Raw genomic sequence first — 20893 nt, 5'->3', positions numbered from 1 at the left:
ATATCACTTTACTGTCAACTGACACCATTGAGAGTCAACCACAGAGCGAGGAAAGCTTTGACAGTTAATTAACCCTGATACACCAGACCATTATCTCATACAGAAAAACAGCCTGCTACAGTAAAGACTGCCAAGATCCAATTCTGTGCCAGCAGTATCATTTTGTGAATTTATGAGATGAAAAAAAGCCTAAAACAGACTCTAGGTCTATCTGCATGGCTAGTGGTAAGTATGAAAATGTGTGTTTTTGTGATTTTGGGATGATTTACTTACTACAAGTTCTCCCAGGTGGCAGCTCTGCATTGTGAACACCACATTACACCAGCAATGACAAGAATAAAAACTAACACAATTTGAAACACCAGGGTCACAACACTCCAGACTCCAAGGTTTCTAACTTAAGCTCGAGTACATCGAGTGGTTTGTTCAGGCTCTGGAGCATTTACTCTTTAAGTTCACTTTCATTTAGACATTTGATCATTTCATTCAGATCCTGCTGGAAGCAAGTAACTGCAATGATATGCAGGTCTAAGTTCTGTTCCAGGAGAACTGTAGAGCGATTAGTTGGGAATGCGAACACAATCTGTCTCGACTCCAGAAAACAACTCCAGGCTATCAACACTTTCTGCTTTTTATGTCTTTCTGCTGAGTTGCTGCCTTTGAATAATGTCAACCTTTAACTTTTGTTTAGGTAAAATGCACACAGAAAGATTTAATTTGCATTGTTTCCTTGAAGAATTAATTAAATGCATGTAAAAAATGCTTTACAAACTCAGAAATTATTCAAGTTACAATGAGGACATTGCGACAGTATGACTCGATTGGTTTAACCACTGGGTCAGTTCAGTCCAGCCCAGTTAAATACAAAGTGAAGCTTTCTGAATCTTATCACTAACAGACAAATTTTAGTTGCAGTAACATTGTGGTAAATCTGCATACGGCTAAATTACCATTTAAATCGCTCAGCGCAAAACATCTTCATATTAGCTCAAATGTCAGTGTGGTCTCAGTGATACAAGGGAAATGTCAGGCTGTTTTATATTTGTGAAGACTCTTTATCGCTACACAGTGTTTTCATGTTCAATTGTCAACATACAAAGGAAACTTTCTGAAGGAGATAGGAGGCCTATCAGTTGCTATTTGGGACAAAAGAAGGCTGAACTGTTCACCGAAACACAGATGGAGTAAGATAATCTGCATTGATCAGACAGAGATGGACACTATCAGTCCCTCCTCGTCTCTCTCACAGTGACACACACATAAATATTGTGTCCTCTGTTGAATGGAGTGACTGAGCGAAATGGGGGCAAAGAGGAAATCTATGTGAGTGCATTATTGTAGGGTAAAGTCTTGCATGCCTTTTGGTGTGTGTTAATGTGTATTTGCATGTATCGACAGCAGCTGTATAAAGCGTCACTCCCACTTTACCCTACTCCTCTCTTGACTATCTGCATATTTTTTACTACTGTAATATTTGTTCATTTATAAAGGATGGCTCATCTTTAGATATCTTTTTTTTTACAAAAAGAGGGGAAAATGAAATTTCTGGGTTCCCCTTTTGTTGCAAACTTAGGTTAATTAAAATTATTTGGAGTTTGTAATAAGATTCAGGAAAATTTATGAGTGGGTGTGCAAAGTATTTTGCACTTTGCATAGCAGGGTACAGGGTACATAATAGATCACATTTTGACAAATTTCAGAGAAATCTGACAATATAGTGTGATCAAACCAAAACTTTTAACTGTCATAAAACTCTTAAATCTGTTAAAATATATATATATATATATACACACACACACACCTAAACCTTACTGAATGTTGAAACATTTTCAAGAGGTGTATTCCACACAACTAAATTTTAAAAATGTCTTTGGTTCTGTCATAATTTTGAAGTGACACATATTTTCCAACTTGTTTCACACATTTTGCATCCCATAAATGTGGGAAACAGTCGTTTGATGAAGTCACTATCCAGACAACTTTCCTAACACTTTTAATAGAAGTCATGGAAAGTCATTTAAATCATTTAAAGGCTGTGGTGGGACCCTTATCAAAACACAAATGAACACAAATCCCACATTAATGTATTTAAACAAGCGGTGTAGCCCAAGAAAATGTGCAAAATGTCAGAGGGGGTGAATACCCTTTATAGTCACAATCTACCTACTCTTCATGAATGCAGACGTGGACTCTGAAGGATACTGAGCTCTGAAGCAGTTTTAACTCTCTGTGTGACCAAGAAGATCTTAATGTGCTTCATTAGCAGCGTCAGGTCGTTCACAGCATCTTCTTTCAGTAGCTTGAGGTAGCTGCCGTACCTGTGGATAACAGACAAAACAGAAATAATGTACATCTCCCATGTACCTATCAATCCTTAATGGATTGGACGGTCCCACAGTTACAGTGAATATTTGGGATTTTACCACAGCCAAAAGGTCATCATCATCATCAGGCATATTTTGAAGAAAATTCCTTTAGTCATAAGTTTAGCTGTGTACTAATAACCTCTAATTAAATCACTTCTCTATTACTCATTACAACCAAAATAGTGTTGTTGTTTTTTTACTGTATCTGAAAAATAAAATAAAAGCTGTATTTCTGTGAAATTTTACTTGATAAATTTTAATTAAAAATGTTTTTCTATGAACTCCCATAATCATCCTCTTCTTGTACTCTAATGGACGTCACACAACACAGTGGGAGATATAATAACAAAAGGGACAAAGAAATATTGAGACTTCACGCACATACAGAAGTACTCAGCAAAATTAAATTCAACAAGTCCAATGTGGCCTTGTTAACTCAGCAAGTCTGACACTTGTAAGTCAAGGATTAATTATAAATTCATGTTCAAAAACTTTAAATCCTATAAGACACGGTGCTCTGTGGGTAACGCTCACACACTGCATTCTATCGATACCGAAACATGGCACTCATGGTGTTTCTGAAACATGCTCTGAAACTTTTCAACTCAAAGGGCCCCTTCAGGAGGAGGTGTCGAGCAAAGAGTTATATCCACTATGTAATGTAGCAGCAGGGTGTCATTAAGGACAGAAACGAGCAGTGAGAGAACAGTAACACAAGTCAGAGGGCCTACTTATGGGAAAATGAAGAACAGACCAAGTATTATGCACACCGGCACCATTAGAATGAAAACAGAACAGCAGGAGAACCCTTACACACCTTCAACAGCTGTGGGGGTCTAATACTACTGTAGGAGCAGAAGGGAATAATATTATTCCTTTGTATACAGCAGCATGTTTTTCTATGCCAATCAAAGTGGCATAGAATGTAAAAAAAAAAGGTGTAGACAGACCATCTCATCTGGGCTTTCAGGTCCTCTGAAGGACACACCTTTGTGGGCTGTGGCCTTCTGCATTGGGAAACAGCTCACATCTCTACATTTCAATCTCCTATCTGTTGTGAAAAACAGTTTTCTCCATTTCTTCCGCAATGGCCATCTCCCTTTTCATCTGTGGTGCACATTTGCAGCTGCAGAAAGAAAGCCCTTCCTCTGTGATTCTGAGGGATTGAAGCCAAAACCTGGGGCCAGATGTATGTAACGTAACGATGTGTACGCACAAAACACATACACCATTTCACACACATAAACTAGTATTTATAAAAACAAAATTTGCTGTCAGAAAGTGCGCGTCTCACACATACTTAAGAACATGCTTACACACCTTTTTATAGACTGAGCTCAGTGTGATATGGAAATGGAAAAATAAGGTGGGAGACTGAATCTAATATGCCAGTGGGGGAGTACTCAGATGAGCTCTGGTGTCATAGTGAAATTGCTTGCTGTAAGTTCATGAGCTGATTGAAGTGAACTGAAATGGAAGTTTTAGAGATGGTTTAAATATAGGTTAATGCTGGAGCACCTTCAGGAAAATCAAATCAACAGACTAAAATAGATGACAGAGTTACTGAATTTCAGGTGAGGTTCCAAAATGACTTACAGCAGACAGAGTTAAAACAGAGTTGCATAAAGTACTAATTTAATTAAAGTCTCTGATTAACATTAACAAAATAAAATGTGAAATAAAATCATATAATAAAAGTCCTGTTATATGAGCAAATACATGTGGCATAAAGCACTCGTTTTGCAGAATGTGGGTACACCCACGTGAGCGAGTGCATACATGTACACAAATGTGCATTTTGGTTGTTCGACGAAAAATGTCCCTACAAATGTTAAAATTTAACCCCTCCCCTTGTTCCCATCTGCATAGGTTTTACTTGTACGTAGTGCTAATTAGCAAACGTTAGTATGTTAACACACTAAATTAAGATAGTGAATGTGGTCAACACCACCTGCTAAACATCAGCATGTCACTGTCATTGTGAGCATGCTGAAGTCATCATTTACCTCTAAGTTCCACTATGTCTAAGTACGGCCTCACAGAGCCATGCATACATACAGCTTTATAAATCTGACCAAAAAGTGCATGTATGCATTTTTTCTAGCCCTTAAACACTAAACAGTGTTTAAGGTTCTTTCTTTAGAGTGGATACTGCAGTTACTAAAATGAAGCTTGCTGTTCAGTGAGTATTCAGAGTTTGTACACAGCAGGCTCTCCTTCCCAGGTTGCTGCTGTAAGAAGATGATTAAATAAGGGTTTATGATCTATACAAAAACTGTAAAATTGTACATACCGGAGACAGTTGTTGATTCCCAGCTGCTCCACAGATGATAATACTGCACTCTTCACACTCTTCTCCTCTGCTGTAAAACAAGGCGATTAAAGAGGAGAGGTGGTTATTACCAAGCAAGGCATTATTACCCATGGCTTGAGGTTTTTGGGGGAAAATATTCCCTAGATATCAGTAATGGGGTGTGTTACGACCGTAGAGAGTGGAAAGACATGACAACCTATCATGACTTGCTACTTTCAAGGCACTACAGATGTGATGTTGTGTCTAGGTAATTTTGTAGTTGGCAGTTTTACAGCAGTTGTTTGGCATTTAATTGTAATATTTGCTAGATAGCATGGCATCAAGGTGACTTGGGTACTTTCACTAACAGTCTGCCATGGGTAATTTCGCAGCAGCGTTTTGATGGTTTAGAGCAGTGGAGTCATAATTCATGATTTTACGGGTGTGGTGAAGTTTTGGAAAAAAATACAGTATGAAATTTTGAGCCTTGTGAGAAAGCTCTTTATCGCAGGACTTTATCTGTGGAGTTGGGTCCTGCAGTGAGATACTACAGCAGCTGAAAATACTGGAGCAGGGCAGCTTTAGATCCACATGCCACAGATTTATACAGATCATTGAGCTATCAGTCTCACCAGCTGCTCTTATGGGCTCTTACTTAGCACCATTAAGTGTACAGAATCATAAAAATATATTAGTTTTTGGAGTTACAGTTGTAATTGGGTGAAGAGAGCGATGAATGAAGCAATAACTGCGGCAGAACTGATATTTTGTTTTGGAAGATGTTTCCACTGCTTCCTGTCTTTGGGGTAAAAGAAAATGATTACATTTGTGCTAATGGATCCCCTGCTTCAGACAGTTTGTGGTAAGATGATGAGAAGATTTCAACAATTAATATGAGAAGTATTATCCAGACAGCATGAGTGGCAGGGAAAACTTCAAATCCAATTTACAGACTAATGGTGCAGAAATATGCAAGGGAAATGATAATATGGTAGCTGTAATCTACATATCGAAGTGATAATTCAACATTGTTACCATTGCAAAGTCAGAGCTGAGCAATGCGGATTAATCACAGGCCATCAAATCTTGTATTAATTGAGAGAAATGAGCTGGTGATGAGGTCATGAAGCAGTGCCAGGACAAGTAGTGTTGTATTTTCTCTCTCACCCTTGGCAATTACTGTCTAATGGAGATGAATGCTCTTTTGTTGTATTTATTCCCTCTCTCCCCGTTTCTCTCTCCTCCTGTCTCTTGCTGATGTCTGTTTTACAGTTTGTAATAACTATAAGCACAACCATTTAGCTTTTGTGATAAAGAGCCACTGTTGAAATATGGCACATGCAATATATCTGACATTAGTTGTGACAATCTTTTCTTAATAGCTAAAAGCAACTGTGAACGTTATGAAGAGTAATCTCCGGGATCGGCATTAGCCTCTGGGGTTGATTCGGTTTCCAGACTCCTTACAATCCTCTGTGCTTTAGGGAAATTAAAACAAAAGTAATCTTGAAAATAAAAAAGCCTGCAGAATTAAAGGCTCAGGAGAGTGGCATTGTTATGAGACACATTAAGAGAAAATCTTTTAAGAAGAGCACACAACATCTACAAGGAGCTTGCTCAATCTTGGCATGTGAGCACATCCACAAATGTGTGTAGCCTTAAAAATAAATGTGAAATTGAGATTGTAGAAAATTATATGTTTTCTTCTGATGAAGAAAGCCCCAGAACAAAACGAGTAAGTGGATTTTAAGTTGAGATTGTTTTGTTAACTGCTGTCCAAAGTCAAGAATGAAGTCAAGCTCAAATTTCAAGCCAACATGGAGGAGAACTCCTAAAAGTCTAAACATCTGCAGTTCCATGACAGCTGAGCAAACTGTGTGATATGGTTGAAATCTTCAGAACGAGCAAAAAAGTGGAGGTAGAGCGGGTCGCTGGCTTCCCCCAGCCCACATGTCGAAGTGTCCTTGGGCAAGATACTGAGCCCCAAATTGCTCCATCGGTGTGTGAATGATTAGTTTTTTTTCTGATGAGCAGTTGGTACCTTGCATGGTAGCCTCTGCCATCAGTGTGTGAATGGGATGAATATAGTGTAAAGCACTTTGAGTGGTCGGAAGACTAGAAAGGTGCTATACAAGTACAGTCCTTTTACCATGTACCATCCTTGAATAAAGAATTACAGCATCCTCCAGTGTCACAGGATAAAATCCAACATGGATTGTCAATCAGCTGCAAAGACATAGTTACTAGTAGTGGTTTGTTCCAGTGGTGTTTGATACAGTTTTCATCTTTTCAGGTGGTTTAAATTTTCATGCCTAAGGATGTATGGATGGCCAAGTTCCCATCTACCACAGCAAAGGCCCAGACTGGGGCCACAACAGAAATAGCAATGACAAGGACTGCTATTCAAAAAGGTACAGTACATCCTCCATCTTAATTAAAAAAATTTGAGGATGAAAAAAAATTCTGCCAAAAAAGTTAACTATCACACCTCAGACTGTCAGGTTCAGTAACAGTACATCCTGCATCTGAACTCTGAGCACGGGAGCCCCTAAAGGGTCTGAGATGAGCCCCCTTCTTTAGTCCCTCATCAACACGATCATCAAGTTTGTGGATGACACCACAGTACTGGGTTAATGGGTTTGATCACCAACAATCAGACGGCCTACAGGGAGGAGGTTAAGCACCTTGGAGCTCTGATAATGTTGCACCCAACATCAGCAAGAACAAAGAAGCTTATTGTGGACTTCAGGAAGTCTAAAAACAGCAGACACACCCCCATCTACATAAATTACATCCAGGTGGAAGTCTCCAGGTTTTATATCCTAGGTGTCCACATCTCTGAGGACCTCGCATGGTCCTCTGTGGTTAAAAAGGTGCAGCAAGTTCTTGGTCAACTTCTTCCACAGCATGACAGAGAGCTTTCTAACAAACTACATTACAGTAACATCATTAAAGTCCAGGTACCATCCATTCATAGAGACTACCAGTGGTGGAAGAAATACTCAGAACATTTACTTAAGTAAAAGTAACAATACAACAAAGTAAACGTCCTGCATTTAAAAACCTTCTTAAGGAAAAGTACAGAAGTAATATCACCGAAATGTACTTAAATTATTAAAAGTAAAAGTAGCGGAGTAGAAGTATAAAGTTGCACGAAGTGGAAATACTCAAGTAGAGTACAAGTATCCCAAAATTGTACCCAAGTACAACCTTTTGAACACTGTCTTCCAGGAGGCGCTACAGGCCAAGTACATCCAGACACAGCTTTTTCATAAGGCTGTTGTTTAACTGAACTCAGCTAGCCACTAACTGCTTCCTGCATGCAATCTATATGTACAGTCTTTTTATATATCACAGTACGTAAATGATTCTGCCTCTTTAAAATATCCTGCATGTCTGTATGTACAGTATGTTAACACCCAATTATCCTGCCTTTTGGAACTGTGGATCTTTGGATCTGTCACTGTTAAATATTCTATACATTTTTAATTACAACTGTCTTTTTCTTCAGTTTTTCAGTTATCTTGGAATGACTCCTTGTATGCAAGTATACTGACAACGTTTAATTGAATTGAAATGACTTCTGTTTTTCCAGGTATGGCTAAATACAGAAGAGAAGAGGGTTTAAACCAAAGGTAGAATGTGGTGAGAAAATCTATTTAAATGAGGATTCATTTGAGAAAGCGTAGATCTCCTTCTGTGCTATTAAGATGTAACCGTCGCATAAAAGGTGCTTTCTCTTTGTTTCCAGCCAACCAATTTCAACGGTCAGCTGAAATAAATGAGATTAGTGGACAGCTGCCCTCAGGAGTTAGGGCCATGAAGGGTGAGGAGATACAACTCAGAACATTGAACTGACAGAGGTTAATACTTGGCAAATGAGTCTGCTCTTTCCATACAATGGGAGCACTCAAGTAGGGCAGAGTGGCTGAAACTGTAGTCAGTGTCAATCAAACACTAAGCGCTGCCTAGCACCCGTTTCCCTGCGCCGCACACACTTATATACAAATGTAACTGGCAGATTGCAGAATTCAACAAGAGTCATGACAGCTGCCTGGTCTCCTCAGAGGCTATTTGGTGGGAGGAATATTAGAGGGGGAAATGAAATAGCAGTCTGTGTGTTTGTGTGAATATGAAATAGAAAGAACCAGAGAACCTTCATTTTAAAGCATTGAAGAGATTCAGAGACGTAGGATAATATAGCGACTTCATATTGTAACTGATTCTTGGTATAATGCTGGAGCAGTGGGTCCAAAACTGTTTTCAGAACTTTCCCAGAACTAGTGATGTATAGCTATTATGATACATGTGAATTGCAGTGCATTACATCTGAAGTCCATTAAAGTCCCCCTCCACTCAAAAAATGTGTGTAGCTTTTTGTTACTTCACTTGGATGTTTGAGCTTCATTGTGAATGATGTACGTGCAGAGTTTGACACTAGAAGGCTGTTTTCACATTCATCGGCTGAAGGAGGAAAGTTTCTCTGTGCTCACCTTAAATCTCAGTTCAACACGTGTACTTACGAGCAGGATTTTGAGACATCACAAGTAGTTTGGAAGCTAATCGCGGTCTAAGATCCAACTTACACAAGTGTGATGTGGAAACATGAAACCTCTGGTGCACACATACTGAGATGGGACTTTTAAGTGAAGTAGGAGACATCTTGTGTCCAGCAGTTAAACTTTGAAATAGACAATATTTGCATATTCATAGATTCTAGATTTTTCAATGGAGGAAAAGGACTATGTGTTTTAAAGAAATTTTAACTACACACAAACTATTTTATTTCGTCTTAAAACATGTCTGGAGGGGATCTTTAAAAGAAAAATTCTGGTGTTTATGAACCTGGGTCCTATAAAATAAATGTAATGTAATGTAATAAATGTAGCCATTCTGACTATGGATGATGCTAACGTTGCACTCACCACTTCAATTTTTCATAAATCATTTTAAGCACTAGTCTCAGAGTTCATCCGAAAGTCCCCCACTGGAATATTCTATATCTATTAGCAAACTGCCTACCAAACCAGCTGCTTATTTCTTTCTTTCTTTCTTTCCTTTTCAACAAAGCCCATGCATCCATCCTGTATCTTTTGTCTGAATTTGACTGAATTTGACGTATAATTTGCGTGTTTTTGAGTATATGCAAAACACTAGGAAAACTTTAAAAATCTTAATTAGACTGGTCAGACAAATTTCTACCAATCTTATGTGTAAAGTGGGAGGACTAGACCCTGTAAGTATCCCATGGTAATACAATTATGTAAATGAGTATGACTGATTTCTAAAAATGAAGTGGGTATAAAAAAAATGTATGTCAAAGTGGAAAAATCAACAACTTTGAAGTGTGTGAGTTAACTTCGATAAATAAATCATCAAAACAAACACTCAGAATTCTTCATCAGTGTGGCCTCAGAGGAGACATGCCTCTGTACTGATAGACATACAGAGACAACACTGATAAAAGACATCCAATACACTGTGGTAAAATATTTCAGACTCCAATGGAAAAAGCCTAGCTGACAAGTCTTTCTCCTCATTGAAAAATCCATTATGAATAAAAGCACACTGAACACATTCCAGAGATCCTTTTGAAAATCACTATTATTCATTATTTAGACTGCATTTTCAGAGACACTACAGACAGATGCTGCCTTTTATTAGCCGTCTCCTTGCAACAAATGACTCCTACTGTCTGCTAATTCATAATAACTGATCCTACTGAATTCTTTTATTCTCACAAATGATCTGCTCTTCTTCATCAGCTCAGGGATGTTTGTCTGAATACATAAACATACATTCTTATAAAGTCTATCAAATTCTGCACACTATTTTAAAATGTGCATTACTCGGGCCTTTATTCCTACAATAACATCCTAATGTACCATGACCATGGAAAATGCTCTTTTTTGATGAAGTTGGTGGGTATACATTTAAATTTCAAACAAGACACCTCAAATATAGTTCCAGTCTACAGTTTAACTATCATTCTAAATTACGGTACAAAGTGTATGAGACCACAGGTAACCATTGCAACAATACTTATGCCTTGTGCGACATAGCAGTTAACTCCAACTATGAATGGGTTTTGTAATGTTATCAAAATATGTACTGTATATCACGAGAGAGTATATTTTCTAGAAAATCAACTGAGAAAAAAACGTTTATGGATACAATAACTAGACAGGAATGTCTGATCGAGCAAATTGGGTACCTGACAAATCAAGGTACTGCAACACATTGGTGCAAAAATAATTTTGAAATCCAACATTGCCATGAATCAGTCATGTTCACTGGTTGTATTTGGCCATTGTGGGTAGTGTTGCAGATCAGAGATATTTAAGCCACTGTTAACATTGTCTAACAATGTAGAAGAATCTCTGACAGTTGAAAGATCTACAGTCTTCATCTCCATCTTGTCAGTTTTTGTATATCAAGTCGCCTCACTATCATTTGGATATATAAACCAGTAAAATCATGGTCAAAGGGACAACGTACTAACTAGAACATGCATTACTCGGGCCTTTTTTGACAATGAACGTTTTTGACAATGTACTAACTAGAACATGCACAAAGCTGATTTGTCAACACTACAAATCTACTGAAGTGATTATAATTAGATCAATTAAAACCTAGATTGCATTGTGTATGTGTGTAAGGACAAGAATGGACAACAAGGAGATAACATCTTTTAGAAATTGCTGATAAAAGTCTATTATTAGAAGAGGGATATAAAAAGATTCCAAAGGCATAAAAAATTCTTGAATACAACTGAAGACTATTATGGAAGTGGAATAAACAAAGCATCTTTTGGACAGCACTACGATCAATTTGTCACTCTAAATGGATGATCTGTTAAGAGGAGCTACCATGAACTTTTAAAACAACTTTACAACTATATGGTAGCCAGACCAATGTCTGATTTTTTAAAAAGCTAGACAGGAAATTGGTCTGGCTTTTATCTTCTCATCACTCCCAGTCAGGCTTCCAGCGTACCCTCTCATCAGCCACCAAATCAAAACTATAGAATTTTCTATAATAGAGGGTGCCATTTTATAGCTTATATACTGTTAATGTTATTTCAGTTTTCATGCCCACTTTTCTTCTATTAATGGCTTAAATGGCTACAATATAAAAGAGTCATATTTAACTGCAGTAAGTGTTAGGGAGACTAGATTTAATGTAAAACAATGATTGTGGTTAAAAGACAACTATATGATTAATGGACTATGTTTTGCCTGGGACAAGAGTAAAAACAAACTAGGATCCAACTCTTTCGTAGTATGACAAATCTAAATGCTTTCTGGCTTTTTGGCATGGCTGATTTTAATATGATTTAATTATATTTTTCCGCTTCAGTAAAAATGGAATATTACATAAATGACATCAACATGAAAAGTAACTTTTGTTTTGCACTTATTGTAATACAACACATACTTTTCAAAAAGGGTTATGTTTTATATTGCCATCATGTAGGAAACAAGCTATTACCATAAGCAATGCATTTGCATAAAAATCCATTAAATTGCAAAAGTGAGTTAAATGTATTGTGTTTCAGTAGAATAATAATTGCAGGAAGGTCTTTACTGCTGAGGAGGGTGCTACTTTTGGGAGACCTATGGAGACAGTACTAATAATACTGATAGTTGTTGGCTCAGTTGGTCTGAGCAGTTAGTAGCACAGGTAAAAAGCCTGGTTATTCTACACAATAAAACTGCACTCTACCACTTGACCTTCACTGACACAACCTATACTGCTATTTTGTTATAATAGTTCATGTGAAGTCACTAAATTACCAAAACAGGTGAGGATCAAACCTATCTTAAACTTAAATTTTTTTTAAAAAACATCGCACTTTGCTGCCACAAAGCCTTGCATCGTTCTTGAAATATGTAGAGCAAGGAGCTTCATTACAATGCTGCATCTTTACATCCCATGCTCTGTAGTAGTGTGTTCTTACTTTTCCCCATAAGATGCAGGTTGCAACACATAAGCAATGTGATGCTTTAATTAACTAGTCACAATCCTAACTAACTCCTACATTATATAAATGTGACTGTTCATTTCTAAGTCGCTTTGTCTGGGAGAAGCAACTGACCAGATGATACAGATTTCCTAATTTTATCTACAGTCATAGTGTTCTCCTTTTTTCTCCCCTTCTGCTATTCACTGTATTTTGTGTTTCTGTAAACCTCTTGCCTTTCTGCTCTACATCAATACATTAAAATTGTACTTGACTCAGTCTGATCTCTGCACAAGGCAGTGGCAGTATCATAATTATAATCATATTACTAATCAGTGCCAGGTGATTGCACAGACATCAAAACATTATTTGAGCAGGGGCATATAGCACCATTGATTCAATTTAAATGTAATTTTCATTATTTCCAGTGATGAATTGATTTAAAACATACAGTACTGAGACAACTCCATAACAATGCTAAGGCTGTGATTATTTAAGCTAATATGGCAGGTATCATGTTAAACTTGATTAAACATAAAGAACTAATTCCATTTATTTAGGGAACACTTACTAAGAGGATTTGTGAGGGAATTTGGTGCTGCATGTTAGAAGTACTACTACTACTTTTTGTTGTTATTACAACTTGTGAAAAGAGTTTTTCAGGTGAAGGGCATGATGTTACTATAGTCTCTTTTACATGTATTTTGTAAAAACATCATGTAAAATAAGACAGAAATATGCATTTAGAACCTTTAGGAACATTTACAGTTTGTAAGATTTTCTGGGTATTCACTAATTAGCAGCTTTTCTGTCTAGCTGCCATCAGTCTCATCAGGTTGTTTAGCCCACTGGCTACCAAACAAGCCAACCTACGGAAATCATTCACTTGTTTAATATGGGAAACATAACTCATTTTAACCTGCAGTAAAACACTGCTCTGAAAATGAGGAGGAATTTCTCCACTTTTTTTTTACCCGTCTGCCAGTCCACAGGGACTGTCCTTGACTTCCACACAACATTGAAGAGGTGTGTCAACCAAGACAGCTCAACAATATTCAGAGCCTTCAACATCTCAAGACAACTCTCATCCATTCTGATCCACTCCTGGATTGGGTTGCACCAGCTATTCATAAATCCATTACTAAGTTTGTGTGTAAAGTCCTTCCAATGTTTTAAGTAACTATTAGCTAGTTTCAAACTGGTGATTTCCTAAATTGGGTTGCACAATTAAAGCTTAAGAAATGTCTTATAGACTTTAGTAATGTGTAAATCTGTTGCTAGGAATCTGTAGCGCTGTCCTATGAAGAGCAATCAACTCTGCAAACAGGAAGTCACATTCACAAGCTAGCATAACTTCCAAAAATTACAGTTTTAGAGACGCAAAAAATACATCTTTTGTACATGTAGGTTATTTGTTTTATTTACTTCTCCATACATGGAGAAATATGTGTTTCAGAGTAAGCAGTTTTCATACAGTTTATAATAAGTGGGAAATATCTATTATGCTTACCTAACTGACGTTATTTTATTTAGCCAATAGCATTTAGCCAAATGCTATTGGCATAACATTTCGTAATTTTACATATGTTGTGTTATTTTTGTGAAATGTAATTTAAAATCTTCAAGATTTCCATCACAGCATTTAAGTTGCAGCATTTCAAATTCCAGGTCAGATATGTTTGGCAATATTCTTTTACTCATCAGTCTAAACGGGTCACATATTAGCATCGTTTTTTGTCAGTTGTTTCAGTTAGTTACACAACAGTTACACCTGGCAGTTAGTGGGTGTAAATATTTAGTAACAACTAATCTTTACGGTTGAACTAGTTTGTCTGGCACAAGCCCTTTTCATTTAGATATACATAAAATTCACTTACATTAGAACTATGGTATGTTTGAAATTATGCACAGCTGGTGCAACAGGCTTCCTGGTGCCCTGGCACTGCTGAGCTTTTTGACTAACTCAGTGACTTCACCAGAGTTTTCCAACTTTATGTCAGTCAGGCATTTCAAGTCAGGTTCAATTGTTCCTTCCACAGCTCAACAATCGCTCCAGTCAAGGTCAACAGTTCTCTTCCACCTGCTGAAAGCAGCCTGGCTAAAGCCCTGCATCCCTTTTCTAAGGACTAAGGACAATTTCCCCGAAGCTGTAGTCCTGATCAGATCTCCTGATACCAATCAGCTGATTCAGGAGTCCCAGTTGGGATGTAGGAAAACATACTCTGAAGGTGGGAGCTGAAGACCTTATATAGCCAAAAATCACAAATTTGTCTCAGAGGGCTCTAGATTCTGTACAACATCAGACACCCTCAATCCTGAACCCAATTGTATCACTTTGGGCGTCTATCACTCTACATCTTGGATTAGCAGTGGGTCACTAGGTGAATTCCACGTCCTAAGAGCCAGTTTCTTACAGGCTTCAGTTCACCACAGTCCCTACTTTTGCCTGCTACATGACTGACAACGCACCAGACCTCCACACCTAACTGTATGGGTGGTGGGCCCAGATGTTTCTTCTTCAGCCTGGGAGTTGCCGCAACAGAGTGACAGTGGGAATACACTCCACCAAAATAAGGCATTACATGTACAAAGAATCTGGCTTATTTCACTGATCCACAGAGTGCCCTTTAGTTATTTTCCTTTGACTTAATTGCCAAGAAGCAAACTGAATGTGTTGCTCTTCTCCACTGACCTTTGTACTGAGCCAGAGAGAAGAAGCACTCGGTGGCAGAGTTGGATAGATGGGCCACAACCTTCTCCAGAAGGTCAGCCAGCACTGGGGAGAAAAAACAGACACATACATAAAATGTATGCTAGTACAGCTACAATAAACCTTGAGTTCAAAGAAAATCCAATTTACAAATTCAAATACTCAGCTCCTGTGCTTCAACTATTTATAGAATGTGGATAATATCCTGTTGTGTACGCTATTAAGCAGCCCAGTTAAGGAAGTGGTCTGAAAAGAACTTTTCCTGTGAACTATACAGTATGAGTGTTTAATGTAGCAATCACTGAGTCATTGGCATAAAAAGAAAAATGTCCAAAAAGGTTCACTAGTCATTTACACAGTTCAGAAATGAAGCAGCATTAAATCTAGGATGGATAAGTGTCTGACACAGAAGATCATGGCTCAGCTGCAAAAAAGTAATACCATCACTACACTTTGCAAATGTGCATCCGCTCATATCTATTTACGACTTCACTGCCCCCGAGTAAACTGACAACAGAGTAAACCCTGCGTTTAGTGTCATATCAAATTGCCAGGCAAAGAAACCACCCACAGTCACTTAAGATCTAATTGTGGAAATAAGAGAGAAACACTGGGTGATGAGGCCTCTTGTAAAGGTAATACAGATCATTTTACAACAACACAGGAGCATATTTATATATATTTTCACAGAGATTCTAAGCTGATCATACCTTTCTTGTTTGGTTAATGAGTATTTAGATGAAACTTAGATGAACACCTTTTCTGTGTGAATATCCTGCCATCGACTACACTGACTCTTTCTAGTATATAAAGTAGCTTTAAACTTGGCAGCTGTATTTTCACAGTATCACTAACTTAATATTTGCATTTTGTATTATTCCTTACTCAAGAGTGTCCTCCTGATGACAGTTTCAATATCATACTAAATAGTAGATCAAGGAGAAGCCATTAAAATTCCACAAAAATAATAAAAATAACAGGTGCACTTTTTTACTGTTTTTTAATACATATGTGAGTTGAGCAATTGGCATTTAAAATGTACTTTTTCTTTCTACACAGTGGCTCTTGAAGGTAATACATTTATGTTTTGCACAGGAATGTAATACTTCATTTGAAATCTCTAAGAATTATTGTCACTTTTCAATTTCTTTTAAGTACAAATATACAGGATTGTATGTGAACATTAGCAAAGCGTACTGGTGGTGTCTTTTATATACAGTGCAGTCAGCTTCAAGTTTATTAGGTACACTTAGCTAAAGTTCATGTAATCTAACACAAAAGCCCTGTAATAAATCTTACCTTCATGAAGGTTATAATGTTCAGTTTTTGTTAAAACTGCTCTAGAGAGGTGTTTATTAAACTTTATGGTTTTTTGGAGGCTGTAATTTGCAGTGCTGTTTAACTGTAATGCAGTGAGAAATATTAGGTGTTTCTAATATTTATATCATCGATATAAATATCCAAGTACCCCATAATTTGCCCTTAAATGTACTAAAATGCCAATATGTAAAATAACAGCACTTCTGGTCCACTTGAAGTACTGCAGTGAATTCATTTACTATCTATTTTGAATCTATTTTATGTACTTTTTCATTCATGTGTAACTGCTAGTCAATGACTATTGATAGCCACTTCCTACTCAGCATTTGCCTTTGGCTCTCCTCCAGTCAACTTGTGATCACCAAAGCTGAATATAGATTAACTCATCTGGTCCTGAACTCAAAAAGGACTCTTCTCAACTGGCACCATGGGAAGTAAGCTATATCACAAATATTAGCTGTGTTAAAAAAATAATATATTGTACAATGGCAATCAAGATGTTTAATATGTGGTGATAGAATGGGCTTGTTGTTTGAGTTTTGTCATAATATTATATCTGAGTGTGTGGGCTTTAGCACTTCTCACAGAGCCCCTCTTTCTCCTTCATTATCTAAAAGTCAACATAAAAACTCTCTTATAAATTGTTACGTGAAATAGGATGTTAATGAAGTCACGCAACTGCTTAACATGCAACGAAGCAATGAATGCTTCTGTACAAAAAAAAAAAAAAAAAAGCTGTATATTTTTTGTACACAGCAGTGCAGCCTAGAGATCATTTCACAGGTTGCCAGATTAGAAAACCCAATGAGAGCGGATCATAATGCAACCCAGTGACTGAGCACAAATGAAGGCATCTCATTGACATGCTGAGGGAGAACAATTAAGCAATCAATAAGCTGACAAGATAGTGAGGTAGTGAACAGTGCAAACAGTTCTAATCATGAGTGTTTCGATGGAGAGATTGTATACTTAGTCATTTTCGTCTTACAGCTGCATAGAAGCCTGTCGAAGACAAGTGATAATCACTGCGTCTTCATACGCAGAGCTAGACATAAGTGAATGTTCAATAAATAGCCTAAGAAGTAGGTTAATTTAGTAGTCAGCCTATAAATGCTACCATTTCCTTCACTGAATGTTTCTTAAAAAGTGAAATGCCATGTTTTGTGTGGTTAATGACACACCAAATAAAATAGCACTTCCACAGCAGCAGAGGGAAGCTTAACAAATAATACATCTTGATCATGGTCTCTTTTTTTATTATTCCTTACTTATTATTCACACTTAGCTGGCTCATTGGATTTTGTATATGAATTATGAACACGTGGAGGTGCACACATTCCTGCTACATATTTTTTTTTTTAAATCATAAATACAAATTTGTGTGTAGAAAATGTAATCGTTTCCATGGGCACACATATCACTTGTATATCTGGCCTTCGGTAAAACGTAACCTGGACACAACTGACAGAATGGTGCTGATCAACCCACTGGGGCACAACTGTGAGAGATAAAAACTGAGGATGAAATTTGGATATACAGTCAAACATTTTAGTCTCTAGGATCCATATGTTGTTTTTCCTTTGGCTCAGTATAGCACACTTTAGCTGTGGTGCAGTAATTGTACAACATGTATTTTACACCACAACCTCACTGAACTCATTTCTACTTAGTCACTTCAGATGTCTTGGGTGGATTGGATAGCTATCCAATCTCAAAAAAGTCTAAATGCATCCAAGAAGCATTTCAGAGGTATTAAAATCTGAATGCCCAAATCATCTCAGGAGGGGGTTTGAGACACATTATAGCCAGATGTTAAAAAGGTGTAAATGCATCAGTCTCTCCAGGATGCATACATAATCTTTACTCCTCCAAAGTCTAACTACATCAGTAAGCAGCCTGTGAAAGTAGCCTCTACACTCATAGGGTCTGTCACTGTGGTAATGGTAGCTAAAATTACACTGGAATTACACTGAAATTAGCAGTCATTCTCCCTGTTGTTTGAGGCAGAGAGAAAAGTGGCTCCAGCGATTTCAACAAATACGGTTATACAGAAGGCACACAAGCTGCTGTTGTGTTTATCTGATCCCTGATCAGTTCAACCACTAGATAATTTGTGTGGGTGAGAGAGAATTTAAATGTATGTGTGAGGGAGTGGTGTGAGTTAGAGCCCATGAAGACGATACAACTTTTGTCTTGCATGTAGTTCATAAATACAATCATCTGTGTGTTTGTGTTAGCTCATGGATAGTTGTTAGCTTGCTAGCTCTTATTGCTAGCTGTTAAATGATAAAGTGCACAAGTTATTCTCTTTCTGGCATTTCTGTCAGTGACTAAACAGCATCAGGTGTATTACCACCACTTTCTGGATCTGAGTGGAGTTTGTGGCCAAAGACTCAAATACCCAGAATGGCTTAATGGACAATCAACAAACAGAGATTGCGCCCTTTGTGACCATTTGGTTAGCTCTTCTTTGCTACTAGAAGCATTTATTTCAGTTAATTTTAAGTCTTTATTTATTTTTCTTCTTCTTTTTAAATGTTTGGAAGTAAATTGCCAGTTATTCTTCTCATGCCTTAGTCATCGCTAAGACTAATTTGACTTTGCAATCAACACTATTGGCCAATATATATTATCAATATGTATGCTACGTTGTCATTATGCTAATAGGAGGTCGAAAATCCTGGCTACAAGGCAAATCTGCAGTTATCCAGTGAACCAGTAGCTTACCCTTTCCAGTTAAAATGTCGGGTTTGGAGGTCATGACTTTGGAGTACTGTTTCCGGCAGATCTCCATCCAGCCCTCCTCATTCTTTGAGTCTTTAGATGATTCCAGAAATGCACTGATCTCAGAGTCTGTACAATGGGAAAAAACAATAGGTCAAAAATCACAATAATGCACCAGTTAATATTGGCAACTTCCTCAATGTTCCTCTTACCCTGTGAGTTATGGTGGATCTTTGGTGGGTCTAAAGTATAGCAGTGAGGTAGAGGGTAGCTTGAAAACATGGGCCAAGGGTAAGGATCTCCTCCCTGGAATGAACAGATAAAGTGATTCAATTGACCATTTGACCATTACACCCTAATGCAATTATTATAAACATGATTCAAACAAAATTCATCACATGCTTAGAATATACTCCATGTATATGGTGACATGGATGTCAAGATGTATGACTGTGTGGTCTGCTGTAGTAGTGGTGAATATGACTGCTAGACCTTTTCAAACCTACATGATTCATCATATTTGCATTATTTTCTTTGATTCATTTCTGCACTGCTCTGACTAGATAGCTGCGATGGCTGTTTGTGAGTTTGCTGTGTTACTGATGTGTCATTATGTTGGATTGTTAGCATTTGTTTGTAATCTATTATACTAAAAACTGCCTGATGACAATGTTTGATGACAGCATTTTAAAAACATTTCAAACTATGAACAGTATAGTGCAGTTAAACAGTGACTAGTAGATTAAGTCATTACTGAGCAATTGTTTATCGCAGAGCTGGTAGTAGTTTATCAAATTGTGTTTTATATTTGTATGCCATCAGTTCTTTCCTCCTTTCAATATTTTTTCCTTCTCTCTTCCTTCCTTCCTTCGTAACCCACTGCAATTTAGTGTTGCATTCATTATGCTTGTGATATCTCAGTTTTGAAGAACCATAACTTTTGAGTCATAGCTCAGCATGTGACTTGCCAAAATAATGTGCTCTAAATGTTAATGGGGTTTAGAAAGCAGGCCTCTTTATCCAATTGTCTGTGTCCTAAGCTCACGATAATCCCTGCTGGTATTTGAGTCTGCCTCTCAGGTGATGTGACGATGTTAGAAAAAGATGCTCAGAGCCTTGTATGTTGATAAAGCACTGATGATTGCATACAAACTCTATACAGCTTTGTGACTCACTGCTGTAGGTAATAATTCTGCATGCAACGTGATTTGAGGTACTTAACTTTGTTTTTTTCCCCTAAATAGAGTATTTACAGAAATACTTATAAATAAAAAAAATTTAAAAGAAATTCCAGATTTTATTTATTCATTTAACTTTTCAATTATATCTTATGTAAATGTTTATCTTCTTACATTATGGTCTAAATTCTGTTTCTCTATACACTATGTAATTCAGGTGCACAGTAAATACCTCTAATCATAATTTATCTTGCCACATATTAAGATAAGATCAGAATCCGCCTTATAAAACCCAACATAGCTGAGTAATCACAGGACGTAAACTCTCTGATGTCATGT

The 20893-nt window shown here is 37.3% G+C and overlaps 1 protein-coding gene and 1 long non-coding RNA gene across 7 annotated transcripts in view; one reads left to right on the top strand and one right to left on the bottom strand.

Moving 5' to 3' along the window:
• LOC122862982 overlaps window positions 1–9003 on the top strand; it is a 29210-nt gene extending 20207 nt beyond the window's left edge. Inside the window, exon 4 of the long non-coding RNA XR_006374887.1 lies at window positions 6953–9003. This is a non-coding gene — a long non-coding RNA (uncharacterized LOC122862982). The remainder of the gene's footprint in view (window positions 1–6952) is intronic.
• Window positions 1–20893, bottom strand: part of tbc1d32 (TBC1 domain family, member 32) — an 83581-nt gene that overhangs the window by 21248 nt on the left and 41440 nt on the right. For 5 of the 6 annotated variants that reach the window (XM_044168923.1, XM_044168919.1, XM_044168924.1 and 2 more), the window contains exons 26-30: window positions 19589–19682; window positions 19380–19505; window positions 15315–15398; window positions 4660–4729; window positions 2203–2318 (exon numbers count right to left, since the gene is read on the bottom strand). In XM_044168923.1, coding sequence (XP_044024858.1) covers window positions 2203–2318; window positions 4660–4729; window positions 15315–15398; window positions 19380–19505; window positions 19589–19682 — 490 coding nt within the window. The remainder of the gene's footprint in view (window positions 1–2202; window positions 2319–4659; window positions 4730–15314; window positions 15399–19379; window positions 19506–19588; window positions 19683–20893) is intronic. The other variant, XM_044168922.1, reaches the window with a different exon arrangement.

Source organism: Siniperca chuatsi, linkage group LG16 (genome assembly GCF_020085105.1).
Source record: "Siniperca chuatsi isolate FFG_IHB_CAS linkage group LG16, ASM2008510v1, whole genome shotgun sequence".
Classification (NCBI taxonomy): Eukaryota; Metazoa; Chordata; class Actinopteri; order Centrarchiformes; family Sinipercidae; genus Siniperca; species Siniperca chuatsi.
The sequence above is the reverse complement of the archived record's forward strand: the minus strand, read 5'-3'. Positions and strand labels throughout refer to the sequence as shown.